This window comes from Protopterus annectens, chromosome 15.part0 (genome assembly GCF_019279795.1).
Source record: "Protopterus annectens isolate FY-2018-M chromosome 15.part0, PAN1.0, whole genome shotgun sequence".
Classification (NCBI taxonomy): domain Eukaryota; kingdom Metazoa; phylum Chordata; order Ceratodontiformes; family Protopteridae; genus Protopterus; species Protopterus annectens.
Window position 1 is genome coordinate 590205756 of NC_056749.1, and position 24544 is coordinate 590230299.

The window sequence follows — 24544 nt, forward strand, 5'->3', positions numbered from 1 at the left end:
ACTTATTAAACAACTTATCTTGTGACCAACTCATTCAAACACTGCTTACAGCCATTCAGATCTCTTCTTTGGCTACAACATGGATACTTACTCTAGTCTTGTTGGCTCTTGTCCCACTATACCTAAAAAGAAGAAACAACATAATAAAGAGCACTTGCTACCACCACTGGCTCAAGCAGTGTATCAGCCATTAGTGAGTGAACCTGTAATGACCAACTTGATATTCCTCAGACCACTCACTTGCTTCCCTGTATTCCTCTGCCCTAGTCCATTCAGCCACCATGGACTTGGGAGTTATACATGTCCACTCTGGCTGTTTTAGTGTCCAATTCAGGCATGAGAGAACTATCTTCTTTGGGTGAGGGAGACAATCCCGGGATGTTTCTCAGGGTAGATGGGGATGAGAGCTCTTGACAGGGCTGAAGTGTCATCTCTGAGTTGGTCTTCTACCAGGGTATCCGCACAGAAAAAAACAGAAGGTTAGCCATTCTTCGTCTGAAAAACATGGCATCTGTTTGTAAAGTTGATTTTCTTACCTTAGATAGGCAATTATCACTGGCTGTAAATCTTCGTGTTCAGAAATCATTGCCTGAGGGCAGTATCACTAAAGAAATTTCTAAGGATTCTGACATGGTCAGAGATATGGCTTGTTCTCCTGTAGAGCCCAAGCTCATAACTCTGATTCTGAGGAAAGTTGGTCCTCTCTACTTCCTTTGAGGAATTTTCTTTCTCTCAGACTGTTTCTAGGATGAGTGAAATACTTTTATGGGAACAACTGGATGCCCTCCCTGCACTGAGGGAATATTAATGGTATGTTGTAAGTGGATATACCTCTGCACCAATCCCTCCCATTTTGCCAGCCTTGGAGGATGTGTTTAATGCTTCCTGTGATAATCCTGAGTCTCTGCCTTCTGTCCCCAGAAAGGTAGATAGACTGTATAAAGTATCGCAGACTAACACATTTTTTATCTTATTCATTCAGTTCATCTTATCCGAAATATGGGTCCTAGAAGCCACTTTGTCATAGCTGATCCATTGACATCAGTGCTCCAGCTTCGAGCCTCTTCAGAGCTTTCTCTCCCATATTACATGTCTCCTAATTTATCTCGGATCTCATTTACTGCCTTTGTGAATGTACGCATATCTGAGCAGCTAATGGCTCCATCTTATTCTTTCGTTTTTTTTTTTCATTTAAATAGTTGGTAGTTTAGGACATTATCCTACTAGTGCAACTCTTATGGCTATATTTCTCTTTAATTTAAATAGTGAAGTTTCTTCTCCTTTCCTTTTATTTGTCTCTGAGCCTTTTCTGTTAGGATGATTTCCAACCATTGTGATTATCTTTTGTAGTACTTTTAGTTAGCATTGCCACATATAGATACATACATTTTTCTGTCTACTGCTCTTCCAGACACTTGATAATTATTAATCATGTGTGAGATATTTTTGTAAAAATTTTTCAACAGTTTTGTCAGTATTAGAGTGTTTTCTACAGGTATTATAGATTGCCTTTTCTAGAGTGCTGTTATTAACCATTGTTATATTGTGTTCCTAGTAAATACTGTATATGGTTTCATAGTGTGTTTGAGTTTTGAGTGCGTGTCTTTCTACTTATGTACAATGAAAAAACAGACAACTTTTGAAAAGTGTACCTTGTGTGGACACAAGATCCCACTGCAGGACTTGTACAATTCGACTGACTGTGAGATATGCAAGGAGTTTGGTCCAAAGGCCTGTTTGTACAGGAGGAGTAAACTCATTGTTAAAGGTTTGCTCCCTCCAGATCCAAAAACTTCCAAGGACAAAAAACAAGTAGAGAAACCTGCCAATCCCTGAGTTTTAGATCCCAAAAGAGGCAGGCAGATCAGATGTCTTCAGCTTTTGTCTGTATGTCTAATGTCTGTAACCTCTTCATGCACCTCATGCATAATACAGAGGATGGAACAGCCAAAGCAGCTGGGTTGGGAAATGCCATGTGATGCCATGCATTGCTGTGGCTTTGTGGACAACCTTAAGGTGTCCTTCACGAGTGTCCCATATGACAGATCATCCCTGTTTGGACTGTCTGTGAAAGAAAGGATGCAAAAGTGCAAACAGGAGGCAAAGCATTATCTGCTGTTGGATTCAAGTTCAGAGCCCCTCAAAGAGCTTATAGGAGGAACCAAAAAAGGCATTGTTCACTTTAGTTCTAAAAGTTTAAATGTCAGCAGTTTGACTTGTCTTCAGAAAGGGGCATCCACAACAGAGGTGGCCACTTCAACAGACACTGGCCAAGAGGCAGATGGGGTCAGCAAAATTTTTGGATACCATAGGTCCCATTTAGACAGGAAGCAGCAGTATCCCTAAAGGGTTACTTGAGTGCTCCACTCTGGAGGTAGTCAGGCCATCATGCAGGACAGGTTGATAAGTGGGATGATATCCAGAGACTACTATATTCCATTTTCCCTCACACCACCCAGCATACCAGGCTGTTACCAGACATCCCATCTCGTCATGTAAAATAGGCCTCAAGAGAGGTTCTCTGTCTATTAGAAAAAGTCATCCAAGAGATCCCACCATACCAGAGAGGGTCTGGGTTCTGGGGCTACTTTATTCCCATCTCCCACTCCAATTACTGTAATTCCCTAATTCACTCAGAAAGCAATAAGCTGCAATCTGAAGCCTCCATTTCTTCTGGATCCCATTCTGGATCTAGTCACTTACCCCTCAGACAAGGCTCACCTGGGCATTTCAAATCTAAAGTTAACTGCTTGGATTCTGAAGTTCTGATGATGGACAAAGGTCATACTCTCATTGATTAGGTAGTCAAAGTACTTATGGTTTTTCAGAAGGATCCCAGTTGCAAGATCTATCAAAATAAATGTAAGTACTTCACTGTCTGGGTAGATAGTCAAGACATTGACCCCTTTTGTATAGTGCCATTAAACATTGTTTGATTTTTTGCTATCTATTTCTCAAGTGGGTTCCTGTTTTTCCACTCTCAAGGTGCAGTTTGTGGCCATCTCTAGCTTCCATGTTGGATTTTAAGATCATTCTCTAGCCTTGCATAAGTTTTGTAAAGCCTTACTGAAGGGGTTCTGCCTTTTTGGACCCTCTGTTAAGGATCTAGTACTTCCTTGGGGTCTGAAGTTGGTGTTGGAAGCTCTAACTAAAGCTCCATTTAAGCAGGTATTCACTGCTCAGCTCAAATAAAAGTCACTGTTTTTTGTAGTTATTAGGTCAGCCAGGAGAATATCAGAGCTGTGGGCCTTTTTCTTCTTCCTATCCCTTCATAATTCCATAAAGACAGAGGGTCTCTCAGATTTGACAGACTGAATGAATAGGATATAAAGGTTATGTATGTACTGTAATGACAGCCTTTCATTCATGTTAGGTCAGTGTGACCCCCCCCCCCAATCATTTCCCATCCTTCTCTTGTAAGACTTGAAGTTTTGTCTCTTTATCCAAGAGTTTGTGCTTGGGAATTTTTTTAGTCTTTTAATCAGGTGCAGTTGAGATAGGAGGTAACTTAGGGGCAGATGCATTATGTAATGGATTGTTCTGAAGGGGCTCGAGACTAGAGTACTGATGTTACTGGATTGGATCCGACCAACTGCTCCGAGGAACCATATGTCATATCAGAGTGACATGAATAAAAGGATCTATTATTGTGGTAACGGCATGACTTTCATTTTTCTCAGCTTAGATCAGGTCCATTTCCTACATATACCTGTTCCCTGGTGGGATATAGAATGTTAGTCAATGTTAGTCCCTTCCCAGTGGACAAAGAAGGTAAGGTATGAGACAGATTTGCTACGAGAATCCTTTCCTCTTCCACTTTAGCTAATGGAATTCTTAACAGTCAGGCACGTGTGGAATTTTATTCTGTTTTGTGTAGAAAGTTTAAGGGAATATTCCACCTCACTTCCTTCAGAGGATAGCTCCTTTCTGAAGCCTGTTGCTTCTAATCTTTCTCAAATATCTAAACATCCTTTGAAGAGTGTGTACAATTATGCATCTAGGGCCACTGCTACTGCTACAGTTTTGAGGAGATATGCATAGGTACATAACTAAAAGTTTGCTGATGAATTAAAGTCTGAAATTTTGCATTCTGCAAAGCTCTTCTGCTACTCAGGATGTCAAACAATTTGATGAAAGAGGGAAATTAATTCAGGGTGTCTAAGATTTTTCAAGTACCCCTTTATAAATCTTCCAAAATCCTCTTTTTTTAAAAAAACAAAACATGCTATCCCTCCCAACTCATGATAAGTGGAACAAAAAAATGGATGTCAGGAGGAGAACAAGAAACCAGGATCTTCTCCAGAAAAGGGACAGGCACATAGATAAGAATGACTAGGGCAGCATTCTCTTCCTTATCCTTCCCCCTCCTGCCCCTGTCCTCTCAAAGTCTGTCGCAGAAAATGAGTCTTTACATTCCCCTTTGGCAAACAATTTGTTTCTACTACCAAAGATGAGTTTCCATGGAGACAAGTTCTAGAGCTTTCCTTTTTTAATCTGTATGTTGAAGTACCGAAATTCAAAATGCTGACACTTCATATTCTGTTGCCTCTAATTCATCCTTTATTGAGCAGGCTTATCATTCAATTCCTATAGCCGCAATCTTCAGAAATTTCTCTTCCTTTGTCTGGGTCCCATTCTCTGTTGTCTGTGTTAACCTTTGGGTTATCTACAGTTCCGTGGTATTTACAAAGTGTTAAGCTGCAGAGTTAACTCTTCCAAGACTGCAGGGCTTTCACATATTTCCTTAGACGACTTGCTTATCTTTGCAGAGTCATTTCACAAATCTCAAGAGACCTTAACATGATTCATGTATTTTTTTTACCATCCTGGGATTCCCGATAAACGTGCAAAAATCCTTCTTAATTCTGTTGCTTTGGATTGTGTTTTGGGACTGCCTTCTTGACACCTAACAGCAAAAGACTTTTCTTACACAGGAGAAGGTGGAGTATTATCTGTAAACTTTCCTGAGCTTCTCCAGTCAGTCTCAGACTTTTGCAAGAGACTATCTCAAGATTCTAAGGGTTCATGCCTTCCATGATGTTCTTCGTGTTTCACTGTTGCAGTCATTACATTTGGGTAATCTGCTGGCAGGTTGCCCTGAGTCGGCCTGAATAACAAAGTCTTGGGTCCTGCATCGGTTACTGTCTCCTCTTCCATGACGTCAGGTCGTCAGGGGTATAAAACATGCAGCCGATGCCATTTTATTGTCTTTCTTACCGCGCGGTGCCCGAAGCAGAAGCAGTTCGCAAGTGCCGGTCGGCCGATTCCTGAAATTTTCACATTCGAGTTTCAGAACCGAAGTCTTCAAACTAAAGCTAAGTACCCTGTTGGGGAAACTTTTTCTTGCTCCTTACCGATGTCAGTAAAAGTTATTAATTGCATTACTTGTGGGAAGCAAATACCTCATAAGGATTTTCATTTGTACTGTATTCCTTGCTTAGGCCCAGATCATAACGTGCCTTGCTGTCAGTTTTGTGCTAGATTTAACCAACGCACTGTTAAGTGCCGGTATATTTTTGCTTCTAAATATTTTGGATCAAGATTTAATTATCCTGAAATGTCATTGGTTAGCTATCTGACTACCGGAGTTCACAAAAAACACAAAGAAAAAGACAGAGACCGACCGTCAAGGTCCAAAACCAACGACAAAGCTTCTCCTAAGCTAGTCGCCAGTTCGCCTGTACTCAGTGAGGCGTTTTCGCAGCCCCTGATACCTGCTACTTTTGAGTCGCAGGCCTCTACCGAGACCCATTCGGTGTCCGGTATGCCGCAAGATTCTCAGAGTATTGAACCCGCGGATGTCTCTCCCTTGGATGGGTCTGGAGCCGCTGAGCAGGCACCGACTTCTGAGGGTGTTTTCAGGCCTCAACATTTTTATATTAAACCAACGCCAGCCTCAAAAACAAGGTCAACAATGTCTAAAAAACCGATGCATGAGCCACATGCTCAGGCCTATGCCTAAAAAACAGATTATCAAAATGGCTGAGGACTTAATTACCTTGATCAGGGGTTCCCAACCCCCCCCCGCTAAGAGGCCTAGGCAAGGCACTGATTATGAATCTTCAGATCAGGTTTCCATTTCTTCTGATTCCTCTTCTGATCAGGAATTTTCTATTCCACCCTATGAGGATTCTGATGCAGAGGAATCCATCCCATCTGCATCTCCTCCTGAGGATTACTCTTTTGGAGAGACTTTGCATACTTTAAGGGAACATTTTCACTGGGAGAGTCAGGACTTCTCTGAATCAAAAAAGAGGCTTAAGGATTTCCTTCTTCTTCCTCAGCATAGGCCTTTGGCAATACCTCCTGTATTAGACATTGTTGATGATGTGTTTTCGGAATCATGCATGGATCCTGATTCCCTACCTCCGGCTCCTAGTAAGCCAGACAGATATTACAGGGTTCCTGACTCCCACAAATTTCTATTCAAAAATCCTGCTGCTGATCCTGAGACTATTTCACAGGGTCCCAAGGGTGTAAAAGCCTCTACAGCCAAAAATCCTACCCCCTCTGATAGAGATTCCAGGGTGTTGGATAGATGGGGAAAGAAGGTTTATACGTCTGCTACCTTGGCAATCAGGGCCTTAAACTGCCCGTTTCATATGCTTAAATATCAACAGCATGTTATGGGCTTACTGAAACAGAAAATGATGTTGATTTCTGATTGTGTGGAAAATAAAGAGTTACAGGAATTACTGCTTTCAGCAAAACAGGTTGGAAAGCATACTTTGCAATGTGGTTTTGATTCCTTGGAGGCCTCTTGCAGGGCCGCAGTTACTGGATCTGTGATTAGAAGGCTTGCCTGGCTCAAGGAGTAAAATCTGCCTGATCATGTTAAAGCTAAGTTGTTGGATGCCCCCATGCAGCATGATACTCTGTTTGGTAATAAGGCAGAAGAGCTTTTAAAGAAAATGGAAGACAAAGCTAAATCTATGCAAACTGTAAAAGATTTCTTGCAAGTGCAGCCACCCAGGTTCAGTAGGCACTGGCCTACTAAAAATTGGTCCTTTCCTGTGTCCAACAGAGCCACGCAAGGCAAATCCAGGCGCTCAAAAGGCTCCAGATACCAATCACAGGGTTCTTACAGGTCAAAGCAATGGGGTGCCTCCACCTCCAAATCTGGAGGAAACAAAGCACAACCCTACAGTAAGCAGTTTCAATGACTTTCCTCTACCATCACCAAGCACTTATCTTTTGGCAGCCCCCTTGTGGGGATAACTAGCACTTCATGCTCAAAATTGGCAGTTAATTACCCAGGACAAGTGGGTATTAAACATAGTATCCCAGGGGTACAGATTTCATTTCCATACTTTGCCAATTTCAAACGGATGGCCAGATTTGCTACAGAATCATTGGGCAGAGGCTCAGAAACAAGTTATGTCCCTCATGGATATGAGGGCTATTCAACCAGTACCAGAAAAGGAAAAAGGACAAGGTTTTTATTCAAGACTTTTCCTGGTACCCAGAAAAGACAATTCTTGGCGTCCAATACTGGACTTATCGATTTTGTACATGTTCCTGGACATTCCAAAATTCAAAATGCTGACTTTACAACAGCTACTGCCTATGCTGGACAGGAACGCTTGGTTAGTGACTCTAGACTTAAAAGAGGCATGCCTGCATATCCCAATAAGGGAAGCATGCAGAAGATACCTCCGCTTCAAGGCAGGTTTTATGCATTACCAATTCTCTGCACTGCCCTTTGGCTTATCTACTGTGCCCAAGGTCTTTACAAAGTGCCTGGCACCAGTAATTGCATTCTGCAGACAAAGAAGCATACACATTTATCCTTATCTGGATGACTGTCTCATTCAAGCAGAGGACAAGGACACTTTTCTTCAACATCTGGCATTTGTAAAAAGGCTTCTAACATGCCTAGGGTACACAATAAATGAAAAGAAATCCAACTGGTACCCTCTCAAATAATTACATTCCTGGATGCAAGTTTGAATACAACTGCCCAGATGGCTTACCTTACGCCAGACAAACAAAGGCAACTGACAACATACTTCAAACAAATGGCAACAAAAACCCAGTTATCTGCAAGACAAATTCTGCAGGATTTGGGGTTCATGGCATCCTGCATTCTACTAATTCCATATGCGAGACTGCATATGAGGAAACTTCAGTGGTACCTAAAAAATTTATGGAGCCAACATTGTCACAGTCTGGAAACAATGATTCCTCTCATTCCCTGCCTACAACAAAAGTTTCTTTGGTGGGCAGAGACATGTCACCAAAACAAGGGACTGTCATTCACTCTACCCCCTGCCACCCAAATCCTAACTACAGACGCATCAGACTGTGCTTGGGGGGCCCACCTGGCAGGGAGATGCATTCAGGGCAAATGGAGCCCAAAACAAATGCATCTGCATATCAACCAGAAAGAGATGATAGCTGTTCAGAATGCTCTGATAGCCTTCAAGGACTTCATCCAGGACAACTACTGATAAAGCCGGACAACATCACGGTTATGTGGTACATAAACAAGCAGGGGGGTACACATTCCTACCCCCTTTGCAGACTAGCCATGGCATTGTGGAACACAGCTTTGACTTACCAAATACATTTTCAAGCTCAGTTCCTGCCAGGAAAACAAAATACTCTGGCAGACGTCCTAAGCAGAAATCTTATGGACCCGCACAAATGGAAACTGGATCCACAAATCTTCAGCATGTTAACACAGAAATGGGGGGAGCCCAGACTTATATCTATTTGCCTCTCCCCAAAATTATCAGTTGGACAAATTCTGCACAAGAACTCATCACAAAAAAGCATGGAAAGTGGATGCCCTATCCTTCAGTTGGAAAAACCTATCAGTCTATGCCTTTCCCCCTCTGCCTGTTCTCTCCAAGGTCTTACTAAAAGTCAGACAAGAAAAACCAAAAATTATCCTAGTTGCTCCGGACTGGCCTCGCCAACACTGGTACCCACTTCTAAGGAATATGTCTCAACTTCCTCCTTGGTACTTGCCTCAAATACCTCATCTACTGTCTCAGCAGAACAATCAAATTCTGCACACTCAGCTCCAACCTCTGAATCTTGCAGCATGGCTGATCATTTAATTATTCAAACAACACCTCTCAGTAAATCTGTGATGGATGTCATTTTGGAAGCCAGAAGGCCTAGTACTAGAAAATCTTATGCTGATAAATGGAAGCGATTCTGTGCTTGGAACCAAGCACAAGGAACAGACACAGCAAAGCCCAATATGCCTCAGATTTTGCAATATTTGATTGAGATGCTTGACAAGGGCCTATCTTTTTCTTCAATAAAAATCCATGCCTCTGCCATCTTGGATCATTACAACACAGAGCCTCCTCTCTTTTCTCATCATCTGTTTAAAAGTATCTTAGAAGGGCCAAAAATGTAATGCCTCCCAGAAGATCACCAATTCCTGCATGGGACCTCAATTTTGTGCTGGAAAAACTCAGCCTGCCTCCTTTTGAACCAGCAGCTACTGCGGATATAAAATTTTTATCTTGGAAAACAGCTTTTCTCTTGGCAGTCACATCAGCCAGAAGGGTTTCAGAACTACAGGCTCTCATGGCTGTGGAGCCTTTTATTACATTTTACCCGGACAGGGTGTCCCTCAGGACCAATCCTTCTTTTATGCCTAAGGTGGTATACAGTGTGGCTCTTAACCAGACAATTCACCTGCCAACATTTTACCCAAATCCGCAGAACAAGGGGGAGCAGATTCTGTATTCATTGGACGTACACAGACAACTAAGATTCTACTTAAACAGGACCAAATCTCTAAGAAAGTCTGAGCAACTACTGGTAGCATTTGCTGCAGGGTCAGAGGGGAAGGCTATATCAAAGCAGACTATTTCTAAGTGGATAAGCCACTGCATTCTTTTCTGCTACTTGCACCATGGTAAACCTGTGCCCAAGCGGATCAGGTCACATTCCACCAGGGCTGCCTCTACCTCTGCAGCTTTTCTCAGAGGGGTTCCAACCAAAGACATTCTAGAGGCTGCTACTTGGAGCTCTGTTCATACCTTCACAAAGCATTATCATTTGTCTCTCTTCTCCAAATCTGGGGCAGGCTTTGCCACTGCAGTTCTGCAGAGCCTTATAGCCGCTCCTAATGCTGTTTAGTTCCATCCTCCCATCCATAGCTTTGGGATTCTACCCAAATGTAATGACTGCAACAGTTAAACACGAAAAACATAGTACAGTTGTGTACACTTACCATAAATGTAGATGTTCGAGTGTATTCACTGTTGCAGTCCGGGTTACCCACCCGCCATCCCCCTTTTCTATACCTTTTCTTTCCTTCACTATATACTAAAGCCTTTGTGGTGTATTTGCTTTTAGATGAAGGGAAAGTTTATGTTGCTAAAAGTGCATTTACATATATTTCTGTTTATTTATATATATATATATATATATATATATATATATATATATATATATATATATATATATATATAATGTATATTTGCTCCCCATTTAGGGGGCACCTGACATCTGGGGCAAAAAAAACTGAATAAAATGGCGTCGGCTGCATGTTTTATACCCCTGATGACCTGACATCATGGAAGAGGAGACAGCAACCGATGCAGGACCCAAAACTTTGTTATTCAGGCCGACTGAGGGCAACCTGTCAGCAGATTATCTAAATGTAATGACTGCAACAGTGAATACACTCGAACATCTACATTTATGGTAAGTGTACACAACTGTACTATTCCTCTTTCCAGATTACACATGACTAATTCAGGTAGGTTATTAAAAAAAAAAAAAACATGTTAACCTGACATCTTCATCCTCTGGAATTTGAGGTCCCAGTTTTTGGCTTTGTCAAAAAGAAACTGCAGTGGTGAAGACAACAAATGGCTCTAAATTCACATCCCTCCTTTTGTATTCTTTTCATAACCCAAGTCATTCTCTATCTACAGAAGCCTCAGATTTTGCTTGGAGAGCAGTTTCTTTGGGGATAAAGGTGCAAGACCTGTGGAACTCCACAGACACACCAAAGCACATAAATGGCAGAGATGTTGGCTGTCATCCATGCCTTGAAATCTCTTCATCTATGGTCCCCTGGAGCTCAAGTGATTAAACACACCACAGGGATGTGCTGCTTAAACAAACATGGGTCATCGGGTTGTATCCTATGTGCAGGCTAGCTGTGATGGCTTGGGAAGTAATTATACAGCACTCTATAATCACCCAAGTATCTTAAATTCCGTCAAAGAAAAATATAGTGGTAGACAAGCTGAGCTGGACTAGGATAGACCCTCATGAATAGAAACTGAATGATGGGGGCCTTCCAGAAATTGATCTAGTTGTGGGGAATACCTCAAATAGATATGTTTACCTCTTTTTCAAAATATACAACTGAACAAATTCTGCTCCAGGGCTTCTTTTAAGCAAGTCTGGAAAATGGGTACATTTTTATTCCTTTGGTCAGGAATATTTCTTAATGCCTTTTTATCCTATCCACTGATCTCTAAGGTAACGCTGAAGATTCAGAAGGACACTCCCAAAATCATTGTGGTGACTTCCTTTTGGCCTAGGCAATACTGGGTCTCCCTTCTTATGGAATTGGCCGGGGTAGTTAGCACAACATTCCTCACATACTGGGCCTGCTCACACAAGAAAGAAGGAGTTAGATACACCTCAGTCTCAAGCAACTTCGGCTTTCTGCCTGGATGATTCTGTTTTGATTCCCTTTATGCACTTCCTTCCTAAGGACTACATTATGTTTTAAAGTAGACAAGAAAACCTACTTCTAGGAAATTTTATGTTGGCAAGTGGAAAAGATTTTGTATTTGGTGCTGAACCAATAACCAGGGTCCCATCAATAATTATGTACCCCTTGTTCAGAAATATTTTGTGTGAGTTACTTTTCTCTGCCCTGTCTTATTCCTCTATCAGGATACATCCTGCATCTATTTCATCATATCTACCCATGGGCCCCCCTTCTTCTCTGGTTTTGGTATAACATTTTCTGAAGGGTGTCTTAGGCCTTCTAGAAAGCAAGTGTTTTTTTTTACTGGGATCTTAATTTGTGTTGAAAAAGGTAACTGTGTCTCCCTTTCAACCATCTCATCAAACAGATGTAATGTTCATCACATGGAAGACTGTACTCTTTATTGCTCTGACATCTTCAGAAAGACTGCCCGAGTCACAAGCTATCATAGTGGGTCAATCCTGCCTGGTCTTCCATAAAGATAGGGCCACATTAAGATTTATGTCCAAAGTTTACTTTGAATTAAGTCATTAGTCTCCCTGTGTTTTATCCAGATCCCCAGAACTAGGGAGAAAGGATATTACATACACTCGATGTACGTAGACAGTTCAGGTACTATTGTTGGCAGAAATAAGTCCTTTAGACAAGTTGGTTTGCTGTTTATTCCTTATGATAGAAAAAAGGGACAATCCATGTCAAAACAGAATATTTCTAGTCTTGCCTTTTGTTGTACCCACCATGTTAAACCAGTTCCAGTCAGTATCAAGACACATTCTACTAAAGCCTTGGCATCTGTTATGACATATTTGAATAGGGTGGAGTCTAGAAGTATTCTAGAGATAGCAGTTTGATTCTTTGTGCTTACCTTTACAAAACATTACCATCTGGATTCTTTTTCCAGGTCCAGGATTGGCTATTCTAGGACTATTGTCTGTGGTTCCTAGATTCGTATCCTTCTTCCTCTTAGGCTGTATAGGCCATACTGCCAAAAGATTACTGCAGTAGTGAGAATGATGCATATAGTATAGTTGTGTAAGTTGCACTTACCATAACAATAGATGTTCAAATTTCTCACTGCTGCAGTAAGCACACCCACCCATCACCCCCTTCCTTTGCATATAGTTAGGTAGTTGTTAGGATATAACATCTTGGATTACTGTTATATCTTTAGGGGGGTCTGGATGAGTAATTTTTTTCTCACTTTATGGACACTAAACTCCTGAAGTTTTTTCAATCTGACCGTTGACTTCCCTCCAGTGATCTGACTAGTCAGCAGTCAGAGTGAAGACATGGGAGAGAGCCAGAGCTTTTTGAAGCTGGCTAATTGTATCTTGGGCAGGATACAACCCAGATAGTCAAAATGGTTACAGCAGCAATCAGAAATTTGAATGTCTGCATTTATGGTAAGTGCAGCTTACACACCTGTACTTTCTTACTCATCAAAATATAGAGACAGCTTTGTATGTTGTGCTGCTGTTCATAAGATCATAGACGTTACAAGGCCACTGAATTGCAAGACCATCTCTGGTCGTCAGTACATACCCTTAGGCACTGCCTCCATTTTCATGGAGGGCCAGGTCAGTCATATCTGGAATGAATTTATGAATAGCCATCCAGTTGTTTAGCTCCTTTTTAAAGACAGCTAGTTTGTCGCACTGCATAAATTAAGTGTGTTCCAGGGAAGAGGTATATACTACATAAGAGTATCTCTCCTCCTTGTCTTATTTATTTTTGGAGTAGATTTATATCTCTTGCCTTGTTGTTAACTGAACTGTTTAATTTATGGAGGTATAGGAGTTCTTGGACTACTGGATCTGTTATAGCCCTGTAAGCAAGTCACAGTTTATCCCTAAGGAGTCTGTTTGAAACTGATTGTAGAGATAAAACCTAATTTTTTAATTAGTAGTTTGGGTCTTTTATGCTCATAATCTTTTTAGTTATGAACCTCTGGGGTCTTTTTAATTTCTTGATATGCTTAGTAAGGCAGATCCGAAAGGGGGCAGTGTACTCAATGCTGTGTCTAATCAATGCAGAGTACAAGGAGGTGAGGACTTCTTTTGATCTGGAATAACTACCTTTTTCAGTAAGCTGTGCAAGGAAAACTTATTTCCTATCCACCATTGCAAGATGATGGCCAAACCTGAGAGTGCTGTCCACCCAAGTACCTAGGCCTCTCACTGCTGTTTCGTTTTGAAGTGATGTTGCACTGTTTGGTTGCAGTGTTGTTGACCTCTGCACTTTTAAGACCAGATCCCTGTATAATGGGCACAGGAAATGAGGACAATAAGATAACTGATGTGGTCAGTCCAGCTATAATAAGCATTTCCCCCTGTGTTACTAGACTCATTTTAGACTTCTAATCAAATCATGTATTTAATATAAAGAAATTACTGTAACTTCAAGTCAAGTTTTACCACTGCTGATGTGCAGTGATCATGGGGTTATAAAGGTTAATTTGTTGCTAGATAATTCTGCCAAACTGAAATCTAAGTCAATGCACAGAAGGTTAATTACAGATTATATGGACGCAAAACAGTCACTGTGTAAAACTAACTGGAGTGAGGTGTTCAGTGGAAAAATTGCAGATGGAATGTGGAAAGTTTTGAAAGAGAAATTGTTTGAGTGCAAAAAAATCAAAAAATGTTTAACATCAGGATCTAGGCATACAACATTAGGGGGATATATTTCCATAAGAACAAGATATCTGATTAAGTTAAGAGTCAAAAAATATAAGAAATGGAAAAGAGATTGAACTACAACTTTGAAAACTGAAATAAACAAGATGGACAAACAGATTAAGTATAGTGTAAGACCAGATAAAAAAAATTGAAGAAAATGTATATGATGATATTGAGCATAATAGGAAACATTTTTTATAGATACATAAGATGTGGAAGGAGTAAAGACGCACACATTGATAACCTGTGTGCAGATTCTAAAATTTATTCTCAGACACAACAGATTGTAGATATATTTATAAAATCTTATGCAAAATAGTTTGGCTCCACAAAGGGGGTGATATGTTGTCCAAGTGAAATACAGTTAACTCCAGATACTGGAGTCAAATTGGATTATATTGAAAAAGAACTGTGCAAACTGGATCCAAACAAAGTGCAGGGAGGAAACGGAATTAGTAACAACAACCTGAGAACACTTCAGCAAGAACATACAGTACAATTATATCTGTTATTCACTAGGTCATATAAATATGGGGAGATTCCTCAAGATTGGAGACATGCACTTATTAAGCCTGTCTTTAAGGGAAAGGGGAATAGGACAAACCCAGAATCATATAGACCCTTAAGTCTACTTTCATGTTGTGGTTGAATAATGGAGAAGGTAATACTGAATAAGTTATTGTCAGAAGTGGATAGGTTGGGACTTGAAACCATATATCAGCATGCATATGTTGAAAACAGATCTATTACCACCTGTAACATGATGTTCTATAACAATATAATAACAACTAAAAATGAGAAATTGTGATGTCATTTATATAGATTTAACTTCAGCATTTGACGGGGTCATACACAAAACACTGATCAGTAAATTTGTACAACTAGGTATTGATATACTCTTGATAAGATGGATCGCTGCATGGCTTACAAATAGGCTATGGCAAGTATCACACAGTAACTGGACAGGTGAAATCCTTGGTTACAGTCAGGGTGTCCCACAGGGTGTATCTTTCAGACCTAACTTTTTCATCTGAATTGTTCTACTGTCTATATGCAGATGACCTGGAATTGGATAAACTGATTACATATGTTACAGATAAGGCATGTCTGCAAAATAACTTGTCTAAATTGCCCATTTGGGCACAGGAGAATAATATGGTGATAAATACATCAAAAACTAAGCATATGAGATTTGGTAGGCATAAACTGAAAGGTGAATATTTAATACAGCACACAGTGATTGAAACTGTAGACTCATTTAAGGACCTGGGTATATGGGTAGATTCAGCTATGAGTTTTTTCTAATCATGTCAACCAGTTGGTTAGTGATAGTTATAGAACTATAGGTTGTATAAAAAGATTCATAAAGTGTAGGAAATCGAAAATAATGAAGTGATTGTTTGTTAGTTACATTAGACCCATACTTGAGTATGGAATAACAATATGAAAACCGTATAAGAAAACAAGCATGAGTAAACTGGAAAGAGTACAGCGGAAATATACCAAGGGCATCCATGGATGTGGAAATTTAAGTTATGAAAGACTAAAATATCTGGACTTGTACAGTGTCTCTTACAGATATCTAAGAGGAGATCTTATTCAGGTATATAGGGCATTTAGAGACAGCTACCTCTAGGAAAGTTTGTGGTTATCAAAAAGTACTAGAGAATCGTCAGACAACCTATGTAGGAGATTCTATAGGAATGAGAAGTGTATTAATTGGTTCTCTGACAGAGTAGCTGATGGATAGAACAGACTACCTAATTACATTAAAGCAAGTACTAGTTTAGATATTTTTAAGAACAGCCTGGACACTTACTATGGGAACAAGTGTTTTGGTATATTGGCAAGCTAGAAAGGCTTTAATGCCCGTGCTTGAAATATTTGTATGTATGTATGTATGTATGTATGCATGTAATAGGATTACAAGTGTGATTGCCTGCCTTATCCTACTACTTCTGGTTACAAGAGTATCACTTTCAAAGCCAGGAACATTAACTGATCTTTTAAAGAATGAAGATGACTTTGGGAGTAGTTCCTCAACCTGGAATACAAGAAATGGAAATCCATTAGCTGATAACTGAAAAACATAACTTCTAAAATAAAGTTCTCCATTGCTCCAGAGAGCATATGCAAGCTTTGTAAGGCAAATACAAGCTAGGTGAGGGACAAGATAGAAGCTAAGATGGGAAGAAAGGGCTATGGCCAGTTTAAGAATGATATGTACCTAAATGTGTTGTGTCAGGAAATACTGATTTTTTCTTTCTTAACATTACTTTATTAATTTCAGAGTATAAAGTTAATATTAAGTCATCACGGTTTGTGAAACATGCAGACTGCGTCAGTAAAATAAACTCTGCTTATTTAATTCTCCCTCCCTCTCTCTCTCTGTCTTATACACAGGTAGCTTCCTTTGGAATACTGGAACTTTTCATCAATAATGTCACTCCTGTAGCAGTCAGAACAACTTTGGGATACTTCTGGAGAGTTGTTGAGTATCAGCCAATGTTTGTCTTTGACAATGAGGTAACAAGAGTTGAAGTTTTGGATTTAAATATGGTTCCTTCTGCCAAATTCTTTATTGAAAAGGGTCCATCTGGAATGATTCTTTTCAGAACTCCACAGAACAAGTACCTGAGTCGTTCTCACCGTAGTGATAATGAATATATAGAAGTTACTAAAGATGTACCAGATGTCTTCTGCCAGTTTTTGGTGATTCAGTCCTGTAAGATGGTTCTTCAGGCCGACAATGGCAAATATCTGAGCCACATCTGTCATCCTCGTGGGGATACTGTTCAAGCAGCCAAGCAAGATATTGATGAGTTCTGCTACTTTGATTTGGTTCCATACAGCAGTTAATCATTCAGGAAGATTTCAGTTTGTCTTCATAGCTTCTGTCATTGCAGAGGACTGTTTTGATGTTTAACCTGAAGCCTCTTTTGTGTTGCATAGTTCAAAGGTTAACATGTAAAATACTTGCAATGTCATTTCCTGCATTTCAATTTAGGACAGTTTTGTTAAAAAGCTAATTAATGCAGGAGGGCCTTTAATTTTGTTTCTTGTTAAGGAAGCTTGTGCCATTTTATGGCACTTGGACTACTCCTGCACACTTCTGCATTGCCATTTATTTTAAGATGTTTTAACATCTTGTGTTAAATCTGTACTGCTGAAACAAATTCATGTGAAGTTGTTCAATCTTGCTGTTCATTCATCACTGATGTGTTCGGAGCCGATCCTCAGCTCTGACACGGCCGACTAGCAAGCTCAAAGTTCTCCAGTAGCTCGAGACCCCACACCTTATCCCATAACGCACTGCTGGAATTACCCCAGATCTAGTTTTCCACGGCACGGATCTCTTGGTTTCCAGCTTGGCTCGAGACTTTATTGGGAGTTTTTCAACTTTCAGCAAGTTATATTTTTTCACTTTTATATACCCTTGTTCTATTCTTAGTAGCAGATATACTAGCTAGTAGATAGTAGTTTTTCTGTGTTTATACCCCTTCCCTCAGTATTATCTGTCTTGCCTTCGGCCTTTTGGCCTTAGGATTAGTGATTAGTCAGTGATCCCTTTTGGGACTATTGTTTTGGATCTCTTATTACTGTTTGTAATTTTTTAGTTGTTAGTGCCCCTTTTGGGCTGTGTGTGTGTTTGTGTGAGTTACTTAGTTCAAAACAGCTCATAGTTAAACAGTGTGCTTGAGTTGTGTAATGTCTGAAGATAAGGACAAACATCCAAAGTCTGTGTTTACAAAATGCCCAGACTGCGGACAGAAAATGTCAGTCACAGATGCCCATGTGCAGTGTGTTTACTGCTTGGGTGAGGTACATTTGCCAGAGTCTTGCAGCATATGTTATTCATTTTCCACAAGAGTGTTAGCTGAAAGGAAAAGGAAATTGATTGATAGGGGTATCATTAAACACCCCTTTTCTGAGGCATTGTCTGACCAGGATGGAGCCAGTAAATCATCTAAATCTTCTAAGTCTTACACGGATTCTAGATCTAAAAAAGGAAAGAGGTCAGAGAGTGTGGTGACCGGCTCCACTGTATTTGGAGCCGACAGTCTGCTCTTTTCGGAACCAGGACACGGCTTTGGAACTGGTTGCCAAAAAACCTCCTTCCATATTGCTCCAATCGGCTCCATCTGTCCACTCTTCCAGGTCCTCTGTCAGCCTATCTGATCTGGATATGGACCGGCTGGCTCAGAAACTCTTAAAGGCACCAGACCTAGTTAAATTGCTGTCGGCTCAGACACAACCGTCGAAGCCGAAGACTACTACCTTTCAGTTGTCTGCTCCTCCTCCAAGCCATATCGGACCTTTGGAGCTGGAGGAGGCTGACCTGATGATTGTGGATCTCTTGGAGCCGACACCTGGTCTAGTGTCGTCGGTTCCATCTACTCGGACTTTCTCGGCGCCAACAGGGGACTCTAGGAGCCGACACTGTCCGGTCGGGTCTGGGGAGGATAGCCGCACTGACTTGTCGGTGCCGACTCTTCCTCTCGGGGCCTCGGCTCGGGTGAGCTCGGCTCCTACTTTGGGTTCGGAGCCCACGGCTTTGGTGCAGGAGGAGATCAAGGCTCCATCGGAGCCATCAACTCCTCCTCATCGGAGCTGAGGTGCATTCGATGTCATGAGGCGAGTGTTGTCTCCCAAGACTTCCTCATCTCAAGGTCTGGCCTCTTCTTCCCCTAAAGTGTCTGTTTCTTCTGGTCATCCCAAGGGTAGAGACCCAGAGCCTCAGGTAGCCCCACAGGGTACTCCCTGCTCTTCTGAGACCTCTCCAGAAGTTCCCCCTGAAGAGGTTCCCTGGAAGAGATTATGCAAGAGGAGGCATTTGGACTCCCCCCAGGAGTCTGTCACATCGGAGTCTATCACATCGGACACTGACCTGGATGAATCAGAAGGGTCCCCCAGATCCCCCTCTGAGGACATTTCCTTTGCGGAGATTCTTAAAATCCTTAGGCAGAGGTGTGATTGGCAGTCCAAGAGCCCTACTGAGGACGAGTCAGTTCTCCTGAAGGCGTTTGGGTCTCAACCTTCCACCTCTTGGATATCTCCACCCAACAATGAGCTTATGGATCTGGTCTCTCGTAGGGCATGGAAGTCTCCAGAATTTATGGAACCTGTTCCTAGGAGGCCTAATAAGTTTATTTCAGCCCCTGTGGATAAGTCCTTTTTGACCAAGGGAGTCCCTGTTGATGCCATGGTGGTGGCGGTGGCCACCAAAAAGGAAATGTCTGAGACTTCCTCATCTGTCCATCCTCCTAACAGAGAATCTAGGATCATGGATAGATATGGGAAACGCATGTTCAGTTCAGTGACTTTCTCACTCAGATCACTGAACTACTTGACACATTTTACCAGACTGCAGAGAGATCTCCTTAAGGAGTTGAAAGATGCTCTTCAGGGTGCTGTGGCTTCGAGTGTATCTGATAAGATTGCCACTCAGCTCTCTACCCTCAATTCGATAGTCAACTCGTCCATGCGTCTCGTATCATACGCAGCTGATGGTTCGAGTAGAGCGGCAGGTACAGGAATTGCTCTCCGTAGGCATGCCTGGATGCAACTCTGTTCCTTTGCGTAACCCTTCAAGTCTTCTTTTACTAATACCCCATTTGACGGCTCATCTTTGTTTGGGCGAAAGGTGAAGGAGACTTTGACCAGGTGTAAGCAAGAAGGAAAGACGACTGTCTGCTGTTTGAGTCCGTTTTTCCACCCCCACTGGACCCTTTCCTAAAGGTCAGAGGGGAGGAAAGATGTGGTTCTGGAAAGCCCAAGGAGCCTTTCAAGTCACACGTGGAGATCCCCCTCCAGAGGCAGAGGAGGGGGTTTCAATGGAAGATGCCACCCTCGCGGCAGAGGGGGTCCGCAACACCAGGGTGACAGAGATCACTTCTCTGGTCAATCCTACCAGCACTCCTGAAAGGATGCCTGGCTGTCCTACTCTGGAGGCAGTCGGGGGTCGCTTATCTTTGTACCCCAAAGCCTGGCTAAATATAACTAACAACAGTTGGGTACAAAGTATCATTTCCAGAGGGTATTTCATACCATTCTCCACCCAGCCTCTTCCCGTCAAAAAAATCCCGGACGTTCCACCCAGTCACATGGGACATGCAGCAATAGAGGTACGCCGATTGCTAGAAAAAAGAGTTATTCAGCCAGTCCGAGCAGACCAGACAGGATTCGGAACTTACTCAAGGTACTTTATGGTTCCAAAGAAAACAGGGGACTGGAGACCCATTTTGGATCTCAGCAGACTCAATCAATTTGTGACAAAAGAGAAGTGTCGAATGGTCACGCTACATTCCATACTCCCGTTCTTGGGGAAGGACAGTTGGATGTGCTTGATCGATCTCAAGGATGTGTACTACCACATAAAGATGGCCAGACCATCCAGAGATCACCTGCATTTCTGGCTGGGAGCCAATCATTATCAATTCCGAGCTCTGCCCTTTGGTCTCACTACAGCCCCCAGGGTGTTCACCAAGTGCATGGCAGTAGTCACGGCTCACCTGAGGCGTTTAGGATTCCAGGTGTTTCCGTATCTAGACGATTGGCTCCTTACCTCCACCACCAGGCATCAACTTCCTCAAGCGAGAGAGGCTACTCTGACACTTTGCAATCAGCTAGGCATTACAGTCAACTTCGAGAAGTCTGCCTTGTTACCATCGCAGCATATCATTTTTATAGGGACAGAACTAGACATGTCAACCACCACTCTCCGCCTTCCGCCAGAAAGAATCTGTATTCTTCGCCAACACATCATGTCTCTAATATCAAAGAACAGAGCACCAGCAGCAGAGGTATTGAAAGTTCTAGGATTGATGGCGGCAGCTATTCTAGCAATCCCGTTAGCAAGGATGCATATGAGAATCCTTCAATGGCTTCTATTCATGCAGTGGTCTTACCAAGAACTTCCACTGAGTCACATGATCCTGATAACAAATTCCTGCAAGAAGGATCTTCAGTGGTGGTTGACGTCTCTTCATGTCACAATAGGACATCCTTTCATGCTTCCCCCTCCAGTTGCTACTGTGACCAAGGACGCTTCCCTGATAGGGTGGGGGGGGAGGCTTTTTCAGGGAAAGACTGCCCAAGGCACATGGACAGATCAAGAATCACATCTGCATATCAATGTCCTGGAGATGAGAGCAGTACTTCTAGTGTTGCAATACTTTCAGGACTCTCTTCCTCTAGGGACAATTGCAATACAGACAGACAACATGTCAGTGGTATTGGTATCTGAACAAACAAGGCGGGACCAAGTCTTATCCCATTTGCTGAGAAGCCCTCAGAGTATGGCAGTGGGCACTGTCATCCCAGCGCTTTCTGTTGGCAATGCACATCCCGGGCAAATCCAACGTCATAGTGGACAGACTGAGCAGAGCAATCTTATTGCACCACGAATGGTCCCTCAAACAAGAGATTGCAGACAGGATCTTCTGCAAATGGGGCTAGCCTTCCTGCGACCTGTTCACCAGTCACATCAACAACAAATGCGGAAGCTATTTTGCCCTGATTCCCACGCCAGGTCACTCCCCGAGGGATGCACTTGTCCACGATTGGCCCCCGGGTCTCCTCTATGCATTTCCACCAATTCCCCTGATATCCAAATTCTTACAGAAAGCAAAGTCACTGGGATGGACAGTCATCCTCATAGCCCCTCATTGGCCTTGGCAGATTTGGTTCCCATTTCTTTACCATCATATTCTGGAAGATCCATGGATCCTGGACCCAGTTCTGGACTTCTTGACACATCCATCAGGGGATCTTCACCCATCATTGCAGATACTGAAGCTAACCGCTTGGCTGCTCCAATTCCCCGCATAGCCAGGCTCTATAATCTTTCCCATGACACTAGTCAGATTTTGTTGGCTTCCCACAAACCTTCCACCAGAAAATTGTATCGTAGTAAGTGGAAGAGATTTTCCATTTGGACTTCTTCCCACAACATTGACTGTTATCAAGCACCATTGTCTTCTATCTTACAATTCTTGACAGAAATCTTCAACAAAGGAGCAGCGGCAGCTACGGTGCGAGTACAATTAGCTGCTATATCTAATTTCTATCTAGGAATTGATGGTTTGAATATTATGGCTCACCAATTGTCTAAAGCTTTTCTAAAAGGTTCCTTTCACATAAGGCCTCCAGTGAAGACACCTTATTCCCCCTGGAATTTGAATTTTATGTTATCTCGTATCATTCTTGCTCCTTTTGAGCCTGCATCATCTTGTGAACTAAAATTCTTGTCTTGGAAACTGTCTTCTTAGTAGCCATCACTTCAGCCCGTAGAGTGTCAGAGCTCCAAGTCCTTTCCATCAAGCCCCCTTACATGGTCTCCCATACTGACAGAATATCTCTCAGGACTAATCCATCTTTTCTGCCCAAAGTATGTTCTGAGGTTAACATTAATCAAGTCATTGAGTTGCCCGTTTTCTTCCCTAATCATACAAACAAATTGGAATATATGTTGCATAAACTCGATGTTCATAGACAACTTCGATTTTATTTGGGCAGAACAAAAGACATTAGGAAATCAGATTAGCTCTTTGTGTCCTTTTCTGACACCAGGAAAGGTAAACCAGTTGCTAAAACAATCCTGTCTAAGTGGCTGTCGGATTGTATCACCTATACATATGCTTGTCATAATATGCCCTTGTCTAGTAAGGTAAAGGCTCATTCAACCAGACCAGTTTCGACCTCGTCAGCCTTTCAAGCCAAATTGCCTTTGGATAACATCTGGGCAGCAGCCACCTGGCCTAAACCTCACACTTTTATAACTCATTACAAAGTACATAAGGCCTCCAGGGACAGGGCTTCATTTGGTTCTGCGGTTCTGAAGAGTGTACTTCCATGAGCCACCCAAGATCAGGGTGCTAAGTACGCTACCCATCAGTGATGAATGAACGGTGAGATTGAACAACTTCAGATAAAGAAGCTATGTACTCACCATAACATTCCATGTGAGTTGTTCCATCTCGCCTTCATTCTCACGTCCCTCCCTCCTTCCCCCTCCTGGCTGACAGTTGACCTGGAGGCTGTCTTCATCCTGGTTTTTCAATGTGTATTCATTCCTAGACAGAATAATTATTGTACAATTATATGGTACGCAGCAAACAAGATCTGAGGTAATTCCAGCAGTGCATTATGGGATAAGGTGTGGGGTCTCGAGCTACTGAAGAACTTTGAGCTTGATAGTCGGCTGAATGAAAGCGAGATGGAACAACTCACATGGAACGTTATGGTGAGTACATAACTTATTTTTTTCTGGTATTAAGAATGCAGTCTGTCTCTCTCTCGCTCTTATTTACAAAAAATCCACTCTGCCTGAAACTAGTATTACCTTAATTTGTTAAAGTAGCTTATTCTATTCAACATTGTTAAAAGAAGTTGTCATAGTGAAATGAACTTGAAAATTCTCCTATGACTTCTAATCAGATCATGTATTTACTAGATTACAAGCGTGATTGCCTGCCTTATCCTGCTACTTCTAGTTACAAGAGTATCACCTTCAAAGCCGGGAACATTAACTGATCTTTAAAAGAATGAAGATGACTTTGGGAGTAGTTCCTCAAACTGGAATACAAGAAATGGAAATCCATTAGCTGAGCTGCTACTAACTGAAAACCATAACTTCTAAAATAAAATTCTCGATTGCACCAGAGAGCAGAATCAAGCTTTGTAAGGCAAACACAAGCTATTAAGGGACAAGACTGAGGCTAAGATGGGGAAGAAAGGGTTATAGCCCATTTAAGAATTAACTGTTCCTGAGTGTGTTGTGTCAGGAAATACTGATTTTCTTTCTTAACATTACTTTATTACTTTCATAGTATAAAGTTAATACTAAGTCATCACGGTTTGTGAAATATGCAGACTGCGTCAGTAAAATAAACTCTGCTTATTTAATTCTCCCTCCCTCTGTCTCATACACAGGTAGCTTCCTTTGGAAAACTGGAACTTTTCATAACTAATGTCACTCCTGTAGCATTCAGAACATCTTTGGGATACTTCTGGAGTATTGCTGATCAGGGTATCTTTCAAGCATACTGCAATATTGTATTTATAAAGTAATGTCTATAGTAATGGCTCATTACTATTCAAAAATGAGCACACTGATTGCACAGCCCAACCAGATTGCCCGTTGTAAATCGAGCGTATACCAAAG

At 41.8% G+C, this 24544-nt stretch overlaps 1 protein-coding gene across 2 annotated transcripts in view; it reads left to right on the forward strand.

Moving 5' to 3' along the window:
* LOC122789938 overlaps positions 1 to 17632 on the forward strand; it is a 354444-nt gene extending 336812 nt beyond the window's left edge. For both annotated transcript variants that reach the window (XM_044057414.1, XM_044057413.1), the window contains exon 5: positions 16783 to 17632. In XM_044057414.1, the coding sequence (XP_043913349.1) occupies positions 16783 to 17238 (456 nt within the window). In that variant the 3' untranslated portion in view covers positions 17239 to 17632. The remainder of the gene's footprint in view (positions 1 to 16782) is intronic.
* The last annotated feature ends 6912 nt before the right edge of the window (positions 17633 to 24544 follow it).